We start from the raw sequence: 14235 nt of genomic DNA on the forward strand, positions 1-14235 counted from the left end.
AAGGAAGGAAGGAAGGGAGGGAGGGAGGGAAGGAAGGAAGGAAGAAAGGGAGGAAGGGAGGGAAGTAAGGAAGAAAGAAAAAAAGAAAATGGAGACTCCTAGCTCCACCCCACCCCCTCCTCTCTGAACCCTAGAGTTCTGAATCAGCACCCCAGCTCTTAATCCACTCGATTGCCATTGCACTCTCTTCTAATGATGCAGGCTTTGTGATTCCTCAGGGTTTGGGAGTCTGTACTCCTTAACACAGAGTATAAATATTATCTGGAGAGGGAGCGCACTGAGGTTCAAGAAAGTCAAGGACAACTGCAGAACACATAGCAAACGTAGTAGTGCCCAAGAGCAAGAAAGATCAACCATGTGCTGTGATTTAAGGTCCCTGTGCCCCAAAAGACAATTAACTGGCTTTCATTATAGTCAAAAGACTGTTGGCTCTGGGTGGCATCCTGACTCAATTCACCCTTCACCTCCTACCCACACAGACTGACCTGAGACTGACTGTTTCTAGAGATGGAATTACTCTGAGACACATCTTCACCACTCCTCCCTCCAACCCCACTTTTGTTTTGATTTGAGACAGGGCCTCTCTACATAGCCCTGGCTATTCTGGAACTTATTCTGTAGAGTGCTGGAATTAAAGCTGTGTACCACATGTCCCCACCTCCTCAAGTATCAAGTACTACTGTTCATCCTTAAGAGTCTTGTCAAGGTTGGGGATTTAGCTCAGTGGTAGAGCGCTTGCCTAACAAGCACAAGGCCCTGGGTTCGGTCCCCAGCTCCAGAAAAAAAAAAAAGAAAAGTTTAAAACAGGAGTCTTGTCAAGATCACTCTGCAGACCTAACTTTGTTCCCTGTCATCTAGCACAGATTCCTGGGCTTTGGGCTGTGCTTTTAGATAGCAGAGCTAGAGAGATGACTCAGGTTAAGAGTGTTTAATTGCTCTTCCAGAGAACACAGGTTGGATTCCCAGTACCCATGTCAGGTGGTTCACAACCGCCTGTAACTATAACTCTAAGAACCTAACACCTCTGGCCTCCAAAGGCACACACACACATACAACTTAAAATAAGCAATTCAAAACTTTAATAATAACTTAAAAAGGACTAAGCCACTGCTTCTCCGGAAGGATTAATGTAGCCTTTTCTTCCGACTCATACCTCAAGCTCTGTGATAGATGGTAAAGGGGGTAAAAGGCAGGGAATGGGGACTTATATGAGGAACTGAAGTTTAGTCCCCAGAAGCCAACCTACCAGAGAGAGGGGAATTAGGGAGACAGGGAAGGCAGGCAGAAGACAGAGATAGGAAATTGAGCATCTTAGATGGCCAATACCCAACTAGTTCACCTGAGCCTGCCTTCCATTCAACCGTGTGCAGTGGGCAGATAAGACATAAATATAAGATTTTCCTCAACACAAAGAGAGAGAGAGAGAGGAAGGAAGGAAGGAAGGAAGGAAGGAAGGAAGGAAGGAAGGAAGGAAGGAAAACAGGGAGAGGGGGAGGGAGGGAGGGAGAGGGGGAGGGAGGGAGGGAGGGAGGGAGGGAAGGAGAGAGGGAGGGAGGGAGGGAGGAAGGAAGGAAGGAAAACAGGGAGAGGGGGAGCGGGAAGGAGGGAGGGAGGGAGGAAGGAAGGAAGGAAGGAAGGAAACTACCATGAACAGACAATGATTTGTTCATGGAACTAGACTGGTAGTAAGTAGATCAAGGTTCACAGGACCAGTCTCATGAGTGAAGGACTTACTTAGAGACAATCAGTTCCAGCCATTCTCCAAAGAAGATAAGGCAGAAAAAAAATAAACGAAAATACAAAAAACAAAACCCTCCCCAAGGAGAGTCCACAGAGGCCAAAGTTCAAGCTCCTGGAAACAAAGAAGCTAAAGGTCACAAGACTCCAACACCGCAGTCCCAAACTCCTCAAAAAAGGCTTCACAGTTAGGAGGATGGATCCAGTTCAAACAGGTTTCTAAATACAGTGGAAGACACCTGAAAAACAAGAATGATGGTGGCTGAGAGTGAAAGATGGACAGAGTTCACACCCTTCCTTCCTTCTGTTCCTCCTCAGCACCCTCACTAGGTCTCAGAACCACAGGACTCCAGCTCCCCCTTATCCCCAAGCCAGCAACACTCAGCTCACCTGGCAGCTTCTTCCTGTGGCAGCTGACTTTGGGCCTCCCGCCAGAAAGCAGAGGCCTCATTCTTCCGATCCAATCTTTTCAGAGTCTGAAGCAGGTAAAAGGAACCATCTCTATTGCCTATAGCCCCACCCCAAGGTACAAAGACTTAGAACCTGAGAGGGCCTTAGGCATCATTTTAAAAGGCCAGACTGAGAGAGAGGAAGTATCTTCTCTACTCACAGGTGAAACCAGAACTAGATTATTTATACCCAGCCTCTCCCAGAGGCCATTGCTTGCCTGTACAAAGTGTTCAACTGGCCCTGTTCCTACAAAACTCATCCCCACACAGCCCAGATCTTTGTGTCTGAAGACAGTAGGGAGACCAGGGAGCTCTCAGGAGCCATGCATACACTTGTTTGTACATGTGCACGTGGTACATGCTTGGTATACACAGCACATCCTTTTCTTTCATATCTGGGAATACCATTTACACATCTGTCCAAGTCACAGCCAATGTCATGCTGGTGTACATACCTGGGCATATCTGCACACTGAGGAGGAAGTCACTTAAGGCTTTGGTATCCTGGCCAATGGCTACCCATTCCAGTCCACGGCTAATCAGAGCAGCCACTCGAAGTTGTTTCAGTGACACATCAGACATGCATTTCTGCTCACAGTTGGAGCCTGCTCCTAGAGACCACCACCCAAGTCAGCAAGAATCTTTCCATCATCCCAGACACAGTCACCAAACCCCCAAGTACCCATTCTTTTCATGGCTTCCCCAATTTTTTTTTTTTTTTTTTTGAGATAAGGTCTCAAAAAACCCACACAGCCCTGGCTGACTCAGAACTCACTTTATAAATCAGGATAGCCTCAAACTCAAGAGATCCCCCAACTAGGAGTATTGGGTTTAAAGGTATGTGCTAACATGCCCAGCATGTCGACTTAAGTCTCCTAGTCTGACGGATTGAGGTGCAATGGAAAGGGAGGCCCCACACAACACTTTTCAGGAGTTAAGAAAAACTGACAATTTAAGTTAGAGGCAGGCATGGTGGCAAATGCTTATATTTCCAGCACTTGGGTAGTAGGAGGAGGAAGGCAGGAATCCATCCTGGTCTACATGAGACCCAGTTAAAAAAGAAAAAGACAAAAAATGAAATCACCTTGCTCTTTGTCCTTAGGCAGGGCCCGAAAGAGCAGCTCAAGGCACCTGAAAAGGAATATAAACACAGGAAAAAAGAGCCAAGCTCATAAATTAAGGTAGCTCTAAGAACAAAGTAAACCCACCAGGTCCCCGTCAGAAATCATCCTTCCGAACCTCCCCACACCCTGTCCTCCTGGACTCACTGGCTAAATTCACTAAGTGCCTCTTTTTGAGCCTTTAGTTGTGACCAGGCCTGGCCCTGAAGCAAGTGAGTGGCAGAGGCCCAGATTGGGCAATATGGCAGTTCTTTGGTTCTTTTGCTGGCATTTTCCCACAAGGAGGGCATCTTGGGAAGCAGAGATGAGGTACGGCTGAGTAGCTCCACACACACAGTCAAAGCGTCTGAGGCTCGGCCTGCCTGGATCAATGCTGCTGCTGCCTCCAGACATAGCTCCGGCATACAGGGCCCTAGAGCGGAGGTGGGTGGGGAGGACTGGGGTGGGAGGAGGGTACAGTGTCTTGATGTGGCATGAGTTACCATCCCTGAGCTCTTTACCCATGGCCCCAGAGCCAAGCAGAGAGAACTGGTTCCCCGTCAAGACCAAGTAAGGGAGCAGGGGTGATCCCAACCCCCCCACCAAAGGGAACAGAACCTTGGACACACCCACCCTAGGCTCTGAGCCGTCCAGCAACATTGCCAGCAGGTCCAGGTAATGCTCCGCAGCTGCTTCTGCCCTGCAGAGTCAGTCAGCCTGTGAGCTTCACCAAGGCCCTGGCTCCCCAAAAGGTTCCAATGAGAATAATCTCTTTGGCCTAATGGAGGGATGCCTGAGCTTTGAGGTGGAAAGTGGAAAGCACGGTCTGGAAGCTCCAACCTTGGCTCAGATCTATTCCATTTCAGAATGGATGCGGAAGGACATTTCCACTTTTCAAAGAAAAGAGGTTACTGTCTGAGTGTCGACTCCACTTCAGGTCTTGCTGTAAGGCAGGGGTTCACAGTGGGGACCTACGTCTCACCAATGCTGTATTCACAGAAATAAGCAATCATACTAGAGAAAAGTAGGGGCTGGGAACATGGTTAGCTGTATAAAGTGCTTGCTATGTAACCACGATGACCTGAGTTTAGAGCTCCAGTACCTTCGTAAAAAGCCTTTTATGCTTGTTTATTTGGTTGACTTTGGGTTTTTGATTTTCAAGACAGAGTTTCTCTGTGTAGCCTTGGCTGACCTGGAACTCGCTCTCTTATAGACCAGACTGACCTCCACTCAGAGATCTGCCTGACTCTGCCTCCCGAGCACTGGGATTAAAGGCATGTGCTGGCAGCACCACTGGTGGGCAGCAATACACATTTTTTTAAAATTGGTTTATTGTATTTATAAGTGCACTATAGGGTTGGGGATTTAGCTCAGCGGTAGAGCGCTTGCCTAGCAAGCGCAAGGCCCTGGGTTCGGTCCCCAGCTCCAAAATAAAAAGAAAAAAGAAAAGAAGAAAAAAAAAGTGCACTATAGCTGTCTTCAGACACACCAGAAGAGGGCACCAAACCCCATTACAGATGGTTGTGAGCCACCATGTGGTTGATGGAATTTGAACTCAAGACCTCTGAAAGACCAGTCAGTGCTCTCAACCGCTGAGCCATATCTCCAGGTCTAAGTAAACACATTTTTAAACACAATATTTGGGATAAGGAAGAAGTCAGAGATAGGCAAATCACAAGGTTTCAAAGACCAGCTAGTCTAGTCAAAACTACTGTGCTCCAGGTTCACTGCAAGACCCTGTCTCAAAAAAAATACAGTAGACAACAGGACCTAATGTTGATCTCTAGCTTCTATACACCCCAAAAAGTGGAAGGTTCCTCCTGCCCCACCCCCACACCCTACATATGCCAAAATGAATCACATGTCCAGTGAAAGCTCAGGGGGCTGATCTCACCTCCCCGTCTGTAGGCATCGACTTGCTAGCAGGTGCTTGGCCTGGCTCTGTGTGCCACAATGGAGAGGAGAGGCTGGGTCAGGTTGTGGAAGTAGCAATTCTACTTCAATGAGACGTGTGAATGTTTCAGAACTATGGGTGGCACTCAAGGCCTAAAAAGAACAGAAACAACACTGACATCTTTGTGAAGCACACACATCTGTAACTCCTGTCCTGAGTCACCGCAACACCAGCCCCTCAGCAGTCTTCCACAGGGTGCTTCCGCCTGGATGCTCCTCACCTCAACCAGTAGCTGCAGGCTCTCCAGCTCTGCTGCTGTGTCTCCCAGTTGCCTATATACTCTGGAAGCTTCCAGAAGCGGAAGGGCACAGGTCGTTCCCACTTTCAAGGCTTCAGTCAAGTACAACAGTGCTCTCTGTGGACTTCCCTACGCAAACAGAAAGATACAAGTCTCAGCTACCCTCACAAAGCATGATGCCCATGGTTCCCCCCAATTCTGAGGGCTTTATCTTTACCATCTTACGGAGACACGTCCCCAGCGCCGTGTACACCTGGACTAACACCGATGGCGGACACAGACCTGAGGCTGCTTCCTGCAGGCTGCTCTGTGCATGGGGTAGGCTCCCTGTGATTAGCTCCTGGAAGCCTGGGAGCAATCATGACACAGGCTTAGGAAAAAAACTCATAAGGCAGGAAGCGTGATGGGAAACAAGAACACAGAGAATCTCTATGGAGGTACCAGGAGCATAAGACCAGAGGACCCCTTAGAAAAAGAAGAGAGGATTCAGGTTGCTAGACCTTGTCGGCAGGCAAATGCTGTCAGAAGGACATCCTTTAAACTCTCCGCATCCTGCAGAATCAGTGGAGCGTGTAGCTTCTCAACTGGAGGACTCCAGGATTTTAGCAATGGTAGCAGGTCCTCAGAGGTCTCAGTCTGGAGAGAGAAGGATAGTCAAGAGGCTCTAACTCTGTAAGCATCCTCTTTCTTGCCAGTCTATTCCACCCAGTCTTTGAGCCCAAGAGTCCTTCTGATCACTGTTCCCCAATCATAAGAGAAAGACAACTGTGGGGCAATGATGTGGGCAGGAAGAAAACCGCTCGAAGGTGTTAACTGGAACCCCCTGTCACTTGTGCCCAGGTGGACATGGGACAAGGAACATGTCTGGGCTCCTATGAGAAGACAGAGGCTGGGAGGGAGCGCCAGCACAGCCCCAAGAGCTTTATCCTTACTTGGATTCTTTAAGCTACTGTAAGCATTGCTCCCAGAAAACCCCCAACGAGGAGCTAACCAGAGCAAGGTCACTCAGAAAGACTGTCAGGCTTTTTTGGTTGGTTGGGGTTCTTGTTATTTTGGGGTTTTGTGTGTTTTGTTTCGTTTTGTTTGTTGGCAACCATGACAGCAGCCTTCCCAGAATATAATGATGCTTTAACAGAGAATAGTGGCGCAGGCTCTAAAGAACAATGACTCAGGCTCTAGATGCTGAGGCAAAAGGACTGTAAGTTCAAGATCTTGAACCTTGGCTACAGAGTGAATTCAAGGCTAGGCTAGACTGGACAACTTACTAAGTTTCTATCTTCAAATAAAAGGTAAAAAGAGCTGAGAACTGGGTGAGGTGGTCCACACCAATATCTCAGCGCTGGAGAGGTGGCACCAGGACGACTGCAGGAGTTTGCAGCCTGGGTACCCAGTAAGAGCCTGTCTCCAAATCAAAGTGGGACGCCTGGCACAGTGGTACACCTCTATCCCAGCACTTAGGAGACGGAGGTAGGCGGGTCTTTGTGAGTTTGAAGCCATCCTGGTCTAAGGCTACATAGTAAGACCTTGTCTCAAAAGTGTGTGTTGTGTGTGTGTGGGGGGGGGGGGTAGACTAGAGAAATGGCTCAGTGGTTAAGAGCATTTATTCTTACAGAGGACCCAAGTTTGGTTCCTAGTATCTATACAGAGGCTCACAACACGGTGGCTCTGTCACTCCAGTTTCAGGGGATCTAACCCCTTCTCCTGACTTTCACAGTACCTGGCACAAACACGGTACACATTCATATAGTCAAGTCAAACACTCGAACACATAAAAATATACTAAAAGACAGGAAGATGGGCAGGAAGGGAAGGTGGAAAAGGTAGAGTGCTTGCTTAGCATGTCTGAAGCCCTAGGAGATTTGGGGGGTGGGGTAGTACATTCATCTTCACTCCCCCGGTTACCTGGCTGCCATTTAGGGTTTGCAGCAGTGAGGTCAGGTCCCCGAGGTGATTGGTACTCATCCAGAGGGCAGCGTGAAGGCTGGCCAGGCAGTGTAAGGCAGGCAGCAGCTCCGGCAGAAGGGAGGGAGCAGAGAGGACAGAGTGCCACAGCTCCTTGAGTCCCTGCTGAGACTTGGACCCCATCTGATGCTGGGCCTCCAGCACTGCAGAACACAAACACACACAAATCCATCTCTCATCTCCCAACACTGTCTGGGTTGTCCTTTCTGAAAGAGCCCAAAGATTAGAGCAATACACCTGCCTAGTCTGAGGAACATACAGAGGACTAGAAAAGAACATCCGTCTCCATGGATCCTCTCACCTCCAGCCTCATCCCTAAATCCAAACTGAAACTACCAGGAACAGAGGAGACCTTACCTCTTTCTAGGCCCCTTTGAACATCTTCAGTAAGGTCTTCAGTGAAACCCTGGGCCAGGCTGGCCCTCAGGATTATATAATTACAGGTGACAGTCAGCTCCAAGGGCAGAGCAGGAACAGCAGCAGGGAGGCCTGGAACGACAGGAGGCTGGTCCCCCAGTCTGTCCCATGACACACAGCCCAAATGGTTTCCAATCCAAAGATCAACCCCACTACAACCAAGGCTTCAATAAGGAATTCATTTGTTGCTCAGACAACTTTGGAGAGAGCAGAGAATTTTCTAAGTCTACTGAAAATCACTTCTTCAAATGTTCCTCTGTGTGTGTGTGTGTGTGTGTGTGTGTGTGTGTGTGTGTGTGTGTGTGTGTGTGAGACAAGAAATTAAGCGATTGAAAGACAATCCCAGGGGAGGGGATATGGGGAAGTGGGAATGGGAGACGGGGGATGGGAGAGGAGGAAAGAGGGATAACATTTGAAATGTAAATACATAAAATATCCAATTAAAAAAAGGAAAAAAGAAAGACAATCCCATCCAGTCTCTTCTGTGCTTTACACAGGACTCCCTAACCCCCAGAATAATCACCTCAATCCTAGAACTGCATAAGAAAAGCTGATCTTTAGATACTGAGGAGGGGGAACTGAGACCCCTGGAAGGTCTTCCTTACCTTGAAGAGTGAGGAGGAGCTCCCTAAACCCTTCCAGTGTGTCTTGGACTGATTGCTGTCGCCTCAGAGACGGACGAGAATCCCTAGTCAGCTGCTGAAATTAGGTAGAGAGGCATTATGGTTCAGTCCTCCTCCCTCGTAGCAGAGACGGGGTTGGGGGTGGGGGGGCGACACATATTCCGGTCTCTTCTGGTTCTAAGGACAGAGGTCAAACTCCTTTCCCTTAGACTAGGGTGAGATCATTGCAAACCCGCTTTCTGGGACCTTAAGGATACAAGATGAGAGTCCCAGCAACCATATTTTACCTTAGCCTGTCTAACGAGCTGGTCATTCTTTTCCCTCCACAAGTCCAGGCTACTGGAAAATGTTTTGGGGAGGGATGGAATGATCTGGCTGGACATTGTCGCCGAGGTAGATCACCGTTACGAAGGGGTCTTCCGATGGGTGGAGGCTGGTCCCACCGGTGCCTTCACCCTAATCGCAAGAAACTACTTCTGCACTACGCCGGACGCTCCTCGGCCAGAGGAGCCAGACAACGCGGCCAGGTTGTCTCTCCTTAGCCTGAAGCCCAACACTCGGTCCCGGCCACCGCCCACCGCGCCTGTGGTTGGCCAGACTGCAACACTCTCGGCCGCGGTTGGTTGTCTTCAAGAGACTGTTCCGCGGGAAACTGAAAAGAAACCCGGAACAACGAGGTGAGGAGACAAGAGGCCAGCCAGATACCAGGGACGAACCGGAACAACGAGGTGAGGAGACAAGAGGCCAACCAGATACCAGGGACGAACTGTTAAGTTTGCGGAGCCTCCGCGGAGGCCAGAGTATTGAGGCTACTTTAGGAGGAGTGGGTCTTCGCACCAGTCTCTGGCTGCGCTCCGCCTTAGAACTAACGGCAGTCCAGGTTTCCCCCTCCTGGCTGGAAGACGGACCGCGCGCTGTCTGCTGGGAGTTGTAGTACTGTAGAGAACGCCCAAGGAAGATTCCTCACCCCCCATCCCCCACCTCCACCCCACCCCCACCCGCACCCAACCCCCCAACCCCGGAAGAAAATGTCTCCTTAAAGCTAAGGACAGGACACTGAAGCCCTTGGTGATCTCATTCTTCTTTTCTTTTTGAGGAAAAAATCCAGGGGGAATCGGACATTCCTATGCAGAAAGGAAGTCTCCTTGACACTCTGTATGTAGCATCAACTCAAAACAATTCACAAAAGACATACAAAAGCCCCAAATAAAAAGCTTAGAAAACAAATCACCTTCACGGGTTTAACAAGATTTGCTTCGTTATCATTTTTGAAGGCTTGTTTTTGTTTTATAAATTACGTTTATGCGTCTGTCTGTGGGTAGGTACACGTGAGTGACTGCAGCTACCTGAGGTGGTCAGAGATGCCCAATGCCGTGGACCTGACAGGGGTACTGGAAACCGAACTTGAACACAGGCCTGGCCTGCATGAGCACTGTGTACTAGTAACCCTGAGCCATCTGTACAGCCCAACATTATTTTGGGGAGTTTCACTGTGTAATCCTAGCTGACCTGGTATTGGTTTTGCAACCTCCACCTGCCTCAGCCTCTCAAGTGCTAGAAATGCAGGTATGCACCATCTTATCCAGCAGGCAGTGAGGGTTTTGTTGTTTGGGTTTTTTTCTTTTCTTTTTCTTGGGGAGTGGGTGAGTTGGGGGGTTGTTTTTGTTGTTGTTTGGGTGGGTTGGGGGGTTGTTTTTGTTGTTTTCTTTTGCTTTTCCAGAGAGGGTTTCTCTGTGTAGCTCTGATGTCCTAGAACTCCCTCTGTACACCAGGTTGGCCTCAAACTCACAGACATCCCGCTTCTGCCTCTCGAGTGCCAGAATTTTTTTTTTTTTTTTTTTTTTGGTTCTTTTTTTCGGAGCTGGGGACCAAACCCAGGGCCTTGCGCTTCCTAGGCAAGCGCTCTACCACAGAGCTAAATCACCAACCCCTCGAGTGCTAGAATTAAACGTGTGCACTGCCTCAACCATACCGAGCAAAGTTGAACATTTTTATTCATTTTTTTCGAAGATTAATTTATTTACAGTGTTCTTCTGTCTACATATATGCCTGCACACCAGAAGAGGGCACCAGATCTCATTATAGCCACCTATGGTTGCTGGGACTTGAACCCAGCCCCCTCATTTTCATTCTTATTTATTGTTCATGAGGATTAATTTATTTAATGGCTGGAGAGATGACTCAGCAGGCAAGAGCATTTGTTGCTCTTGTGAAGGAGATGGATTTAATTCCCAGCACGCACATGTTGGTTTACTACCATCACTAACTCCAATACTCGGGGATTTGATCGAGGCTTTCTTTTTTTTTTTTTTTTTTTTTTTTGGTTCTTTTTTTTTTTTCCGGAGCTGGGGACCGAACCCAGGATCGAGGCTTTCTTTAACCTGGGAGTGGTGCATGCCGCTGACTGCAACAGGGTGATAGGAGTGGAAAGCCAAAACTTGGTCAACAATCCAAGGCTGCTTGATCACAAGGGCCTGAAAACCACAAACCAAACAAAACCAATAATAAATAAATCTCTTGGGGCTGGAGAGCTGGTTCAGTGGTTAAGAGCACTGACTGCTCTTCCAGAGGTCCTGAGTTCAATTCCCAGCAACCACATGGTGGCTCACAACCATCTGTAATGAGATCTGATGCCCTCTTCTGGTGTGTCTGCAGACAGTGACAGTGTAGTCATATAAGTAAAGTAAATAAATCTTAAAAAATAAGTAAATAAATCTCTTTTCCAAAAAGAAAGGTATCTGTTTAGAAGAAAAATCAAGTGCGGGCGCACACGGGTGTAGTTCAGTGGTAGAGTTCTCTGATGCTTGTTTTCTTTTGAATTTTTTTGTTGAAACAAGGACTCACTGTGTACCCCCTTGGCTGTCCTGGAAACCTGAGATGGGAATCTCTCACTCTGCTTTAGTCCTTGAGAGCAATGGTTCTCAACCTGTGGGTTGCGACCCTTTTGGTAGATCAAATGATTCTTTCACAGGGGTTTCCCTGAGACCATCAGAAACACAGATATTTAAATAACGATTCATAACAGTGGCAAAATTACAGTTATGAGGTGACAACAAAAATAATTCTACAGTTGGGAGGGGTCACTATACCAGGAGGAACTGGATTAAAGGGTTGCAGCTTTAGAGATATTGAGACAGTCTAACCTTGGACAGTCTAACTGATCCAGAGGCTGGCTGTTTTGGCTAGACCGCTTGAGGGTTAAGAGGAGAAACTACAGAGTTTGAGGGAGTGTTTCAGAATTGATAGTTCTGATCTTTGCACATTATATACTTATGAAATTAAATTTACTTATTTTTTTGACCGCTTTGTCTCACTCTGTAGTCCCGGGTGGCCTAGAACTTGCTCTGAAGACCCAGTACCCTTTCCCATGCAGCAGCTCCTGCTCCTTCCTGCCTATTGCCTGCTGGAATTATACACTTATTTTTGAAGATTGATTTATGTATCGTATGTCCTCTGTCTGCATGCCAGAAGAGGGCATTAGATCCCATTGCAGACATGGTTGTGAAATGATTGTGGTTGCTTAGAACTAACTCAGAACCTCTGGAGGATTAGCCAGTGTTCTTAACTGCTGAGTCATCTCTCCAGCCTCCCCCGACCCCTTTAAAAATATTTACTTTTTTTTTTTTTGGTTCTTTTTTTCGGAGCTGGGGACCGAACCCAGGGCCTTGCGCTTCCTAGGCAAGCGCTCTACCACTGAGCTAAATCCCCAACCCCAAAATATCTACTTCTAAATGGTGATTTTTGTAGTCATGATAGTACATGCCTATAATCTAGCACTCAGGATGGTAAGGTGGGGCAACTAGGAGTTGAGGGTATTGTGAATTATATAATGCAACCCTACTATAAAACAACAACAACAAAAAAGCTATCTTAATTTTGTTTGGTGACAGGGTCTCACTATGTAACCCTGGTTGGCCTAGAACTCACCTTACAGACCAGGCTAGCCTGGAATTTTTCTTACAGATAAGGGACATCCTGCCTCTGTTTTCTTGGTGCGAGGATTAAAGGTTTGTTATCACACCTGGCCTGCGGTCAACTTGAAAAAAGATTGACATTAAGACTTTAGTCAAGGGGTTGGGGATTGAGCTCAGTGGTAGAGCGCTTGCCTAGCAACCGCAAGGCCCTGGGTTCGGTCCCCAGCTCCAAAAAAAAGAAAAGAAAAAATAAGAATATTCATAACAACCTGTAAATGTACAGAGAGGAATCTTAACATCAGCCTCCATGTTCTCTCTGTTCTTCCTGCCTCGCTCCAGTCTCCTCCTTTCTAAAACTTTTCTCCTGCCCATCCTTCCTTCTCATCCAATGACAGTCCTCGTTCTATCTTGTACCTGCCTACATCTGCGTAATGACATCATCCTACACTGAGTTGACAGACTGATTGTGGGGATAATCACACAACTTTGTGAACACATAGAAACCGTTGAGGTATATACTTCTAATAGATTTTCTTTAAAAACTGTGCCTAAACTTGGCTGGCCTGAACCTCACTCATAGACCAGGTGGTCAGAACCTCTCCAGATCTTCTTATCACTCTCTCCCAAGGGCTAGAGTCACAGGCCCTTCCCGTCACACCAGGTTTTATTTAAGTTCATCTTATAAACTCTGGGGAACAACCTCTCCCTTTGCCTTATCAAACCTGTTCCTGTCAGCACAACCAAACATCTGTCAATTTGCCTCAAATAATACATATTGTTCATGTAAACTAGGGTTTGTTGGCTATTAGCAACTTGAACCTTCTTTAAACTATTATGTGCCTGAGTGTGTGTGTGTGTGTGCGCGCGCGCGCCTGTGTGTGTACCCTGTGCATGCAGGAGCCTCTGGGAGTCAAAAGAGGGTGCCGGATCCCCTGGAGCTGGAATTACAGGTGATTGTGAGCAGGCATGTAGAGACTTGGAATAAAACCCGTGTCTTCTGTAAGAACAGCAAGTGCTTTTTTTTTTTTTTTAAAGATTTATTTATTATATATAAATACACTGTAGCTGTCTTCAGAAACAGCAGAAGAGGACATCAGATCTCATTACAGATCGTTGTGAGCCACCATGTGGTTGCTGGGATTTGAACTCAGGACCTCTGGAAGAGCAGTCAGTGCTCTTAACCACCGAGCCATCTCTCCAGCTTCAGTTGTTGAACTTTTCTTTTTCTAAGACAGGGTCTCATGTAGCCCAGGCTGGCTTTCAACTAAATATGTAGCCAAGGATATCCTTGAGGTCTAAATCCTCTTGCCTACACACCTCCCAAGTACTAGGATCCAGATGTGTGCTACCATACCTATGGGTCCCAGTTTTAACATTTGTTCATCTGCTACCCACAAGTCCAATCTCCTAATTAGAACACCGCAAACCTCAAGCACAGTCCCACCCTCTTCCCAGCTCCGCTGATGGACATTTTCAGGACATCCTCACACCTTAAACTTGACATGTGAGTGGTCAGTTAGAGAAAGTCACAGGATGGACATACAAGAAAATCATTAGCCAGGCGTGGTGACACACACCTTCATTCTCAATACTGGGAGGCAGAGGCAGGTGGATCTCTGTGAGTTCGAGTCTGGCTTAGTCTGCATACTGAGTTCCAAGCCAGCTAGGGCTTCCATAGTGACACTGGTTTTTTTTTTTTTTTTTAAACAAGGAGAATCGTTCCATTCCATTTTGGCTTTAACTTGGGAATAGTCAATTGGCAAAAAGATGCAATGAAGGTGGCATGGGCTGAAAACCTAGAGAGAGGCTTCTGCAGTTGTGAATGGAAAGGATACCAGGGG

At 47.4% G+C, this 14235-nt stretch overlaps 1 protein-coding gene across 6 annotated transcripts; it reads right to left on the bottom strand.

Moving 5' to 3' along the window:
- Positions 1-1056: 1056 nt before the first annotated feature.
- Positions 1057-10765, bottom strand: Fancg (FA complementation group G). Of its 6 annotated transcripts, none has more exons than XR_005504721.2 (14): positions 8768-10762; positions 8463-8556; positions 7798-7929; positions 7381-7583; positions 5979-6114; positions 5696-5826; positions 5461-5607; positions 5181-5332; positions 3920-3986; positions 3455-3744; positions 3271-3317; positions 2642-2797; positions 2128-2213; positions 1057-1976 (listed from the first exon to the last, which is right to left on the bottom strand). XR_005504721.2 is itself a non-coding variant. In XM_039110977.2 (14 exons), exons 1-14 carry the CDS (start codon positions 8861-8863, stop codon positions 1868-1870), a joined length of 1875 nt encoding a protein of 624 aa, XP_038966905.1. In that variant the 5' UTR covers positions 8864-10765; the 3' UTR covers positions 1057-1867. The 6 variants fall into 6 exon arrangements, 5 of the variants coding, with proteins under 5 accessions (XP_038966905.1, XP_038966906.1, NP_001414535.1 ...); XM_039110977.2 differs by having other exon boundaries at positions 2128-2245; positions 8463-8553; positions 8768-10765; NM_001427606.1 differs by having other exon boundaries at positions 1063-1976; positions 2128-2245; positions 8768-9350.
- Positions 10766-14235: the final 3470 nt, after the last annotated feature.

This window comes from Rattus norvegicus, chromosome 5 (assembly GCF_036323735.1).
Source record: "Rattus norvegicus strain BN/NHsdMcwi chromosome 5, GRCr8, whole genome shotgun sequence".
Lineage (NCBI taxonomy): Eukaryota > Metazoa > Chordata > Mammalia > Rodentia > Muridae > Rattus > Rattus norvegicus.

Coding starts and splice junctions, on each gene's coding strand:
- Fancg (NM_001427606.1), bottom strand. CDS start 8,863: ATGTCCAGCCAGATCATTCCATCCCTCCCCAAAACATTTTCCAGTAGC. Junction 7,930..8,462: donor GCTCCTCCTCACTCTTCAAG/GTAAGGAAGACC, acceptor CTGTCGTTCCAG/GCCTCCCTGCTGCTGTTCCT. Junction 1,977..2,127: donor CCACAGGAAGAAGCTGCCAG/GTGAGCTGAGTG, acceptor CTTGTTTTTCAG/GTGTCTTCCACTGTATTTAG.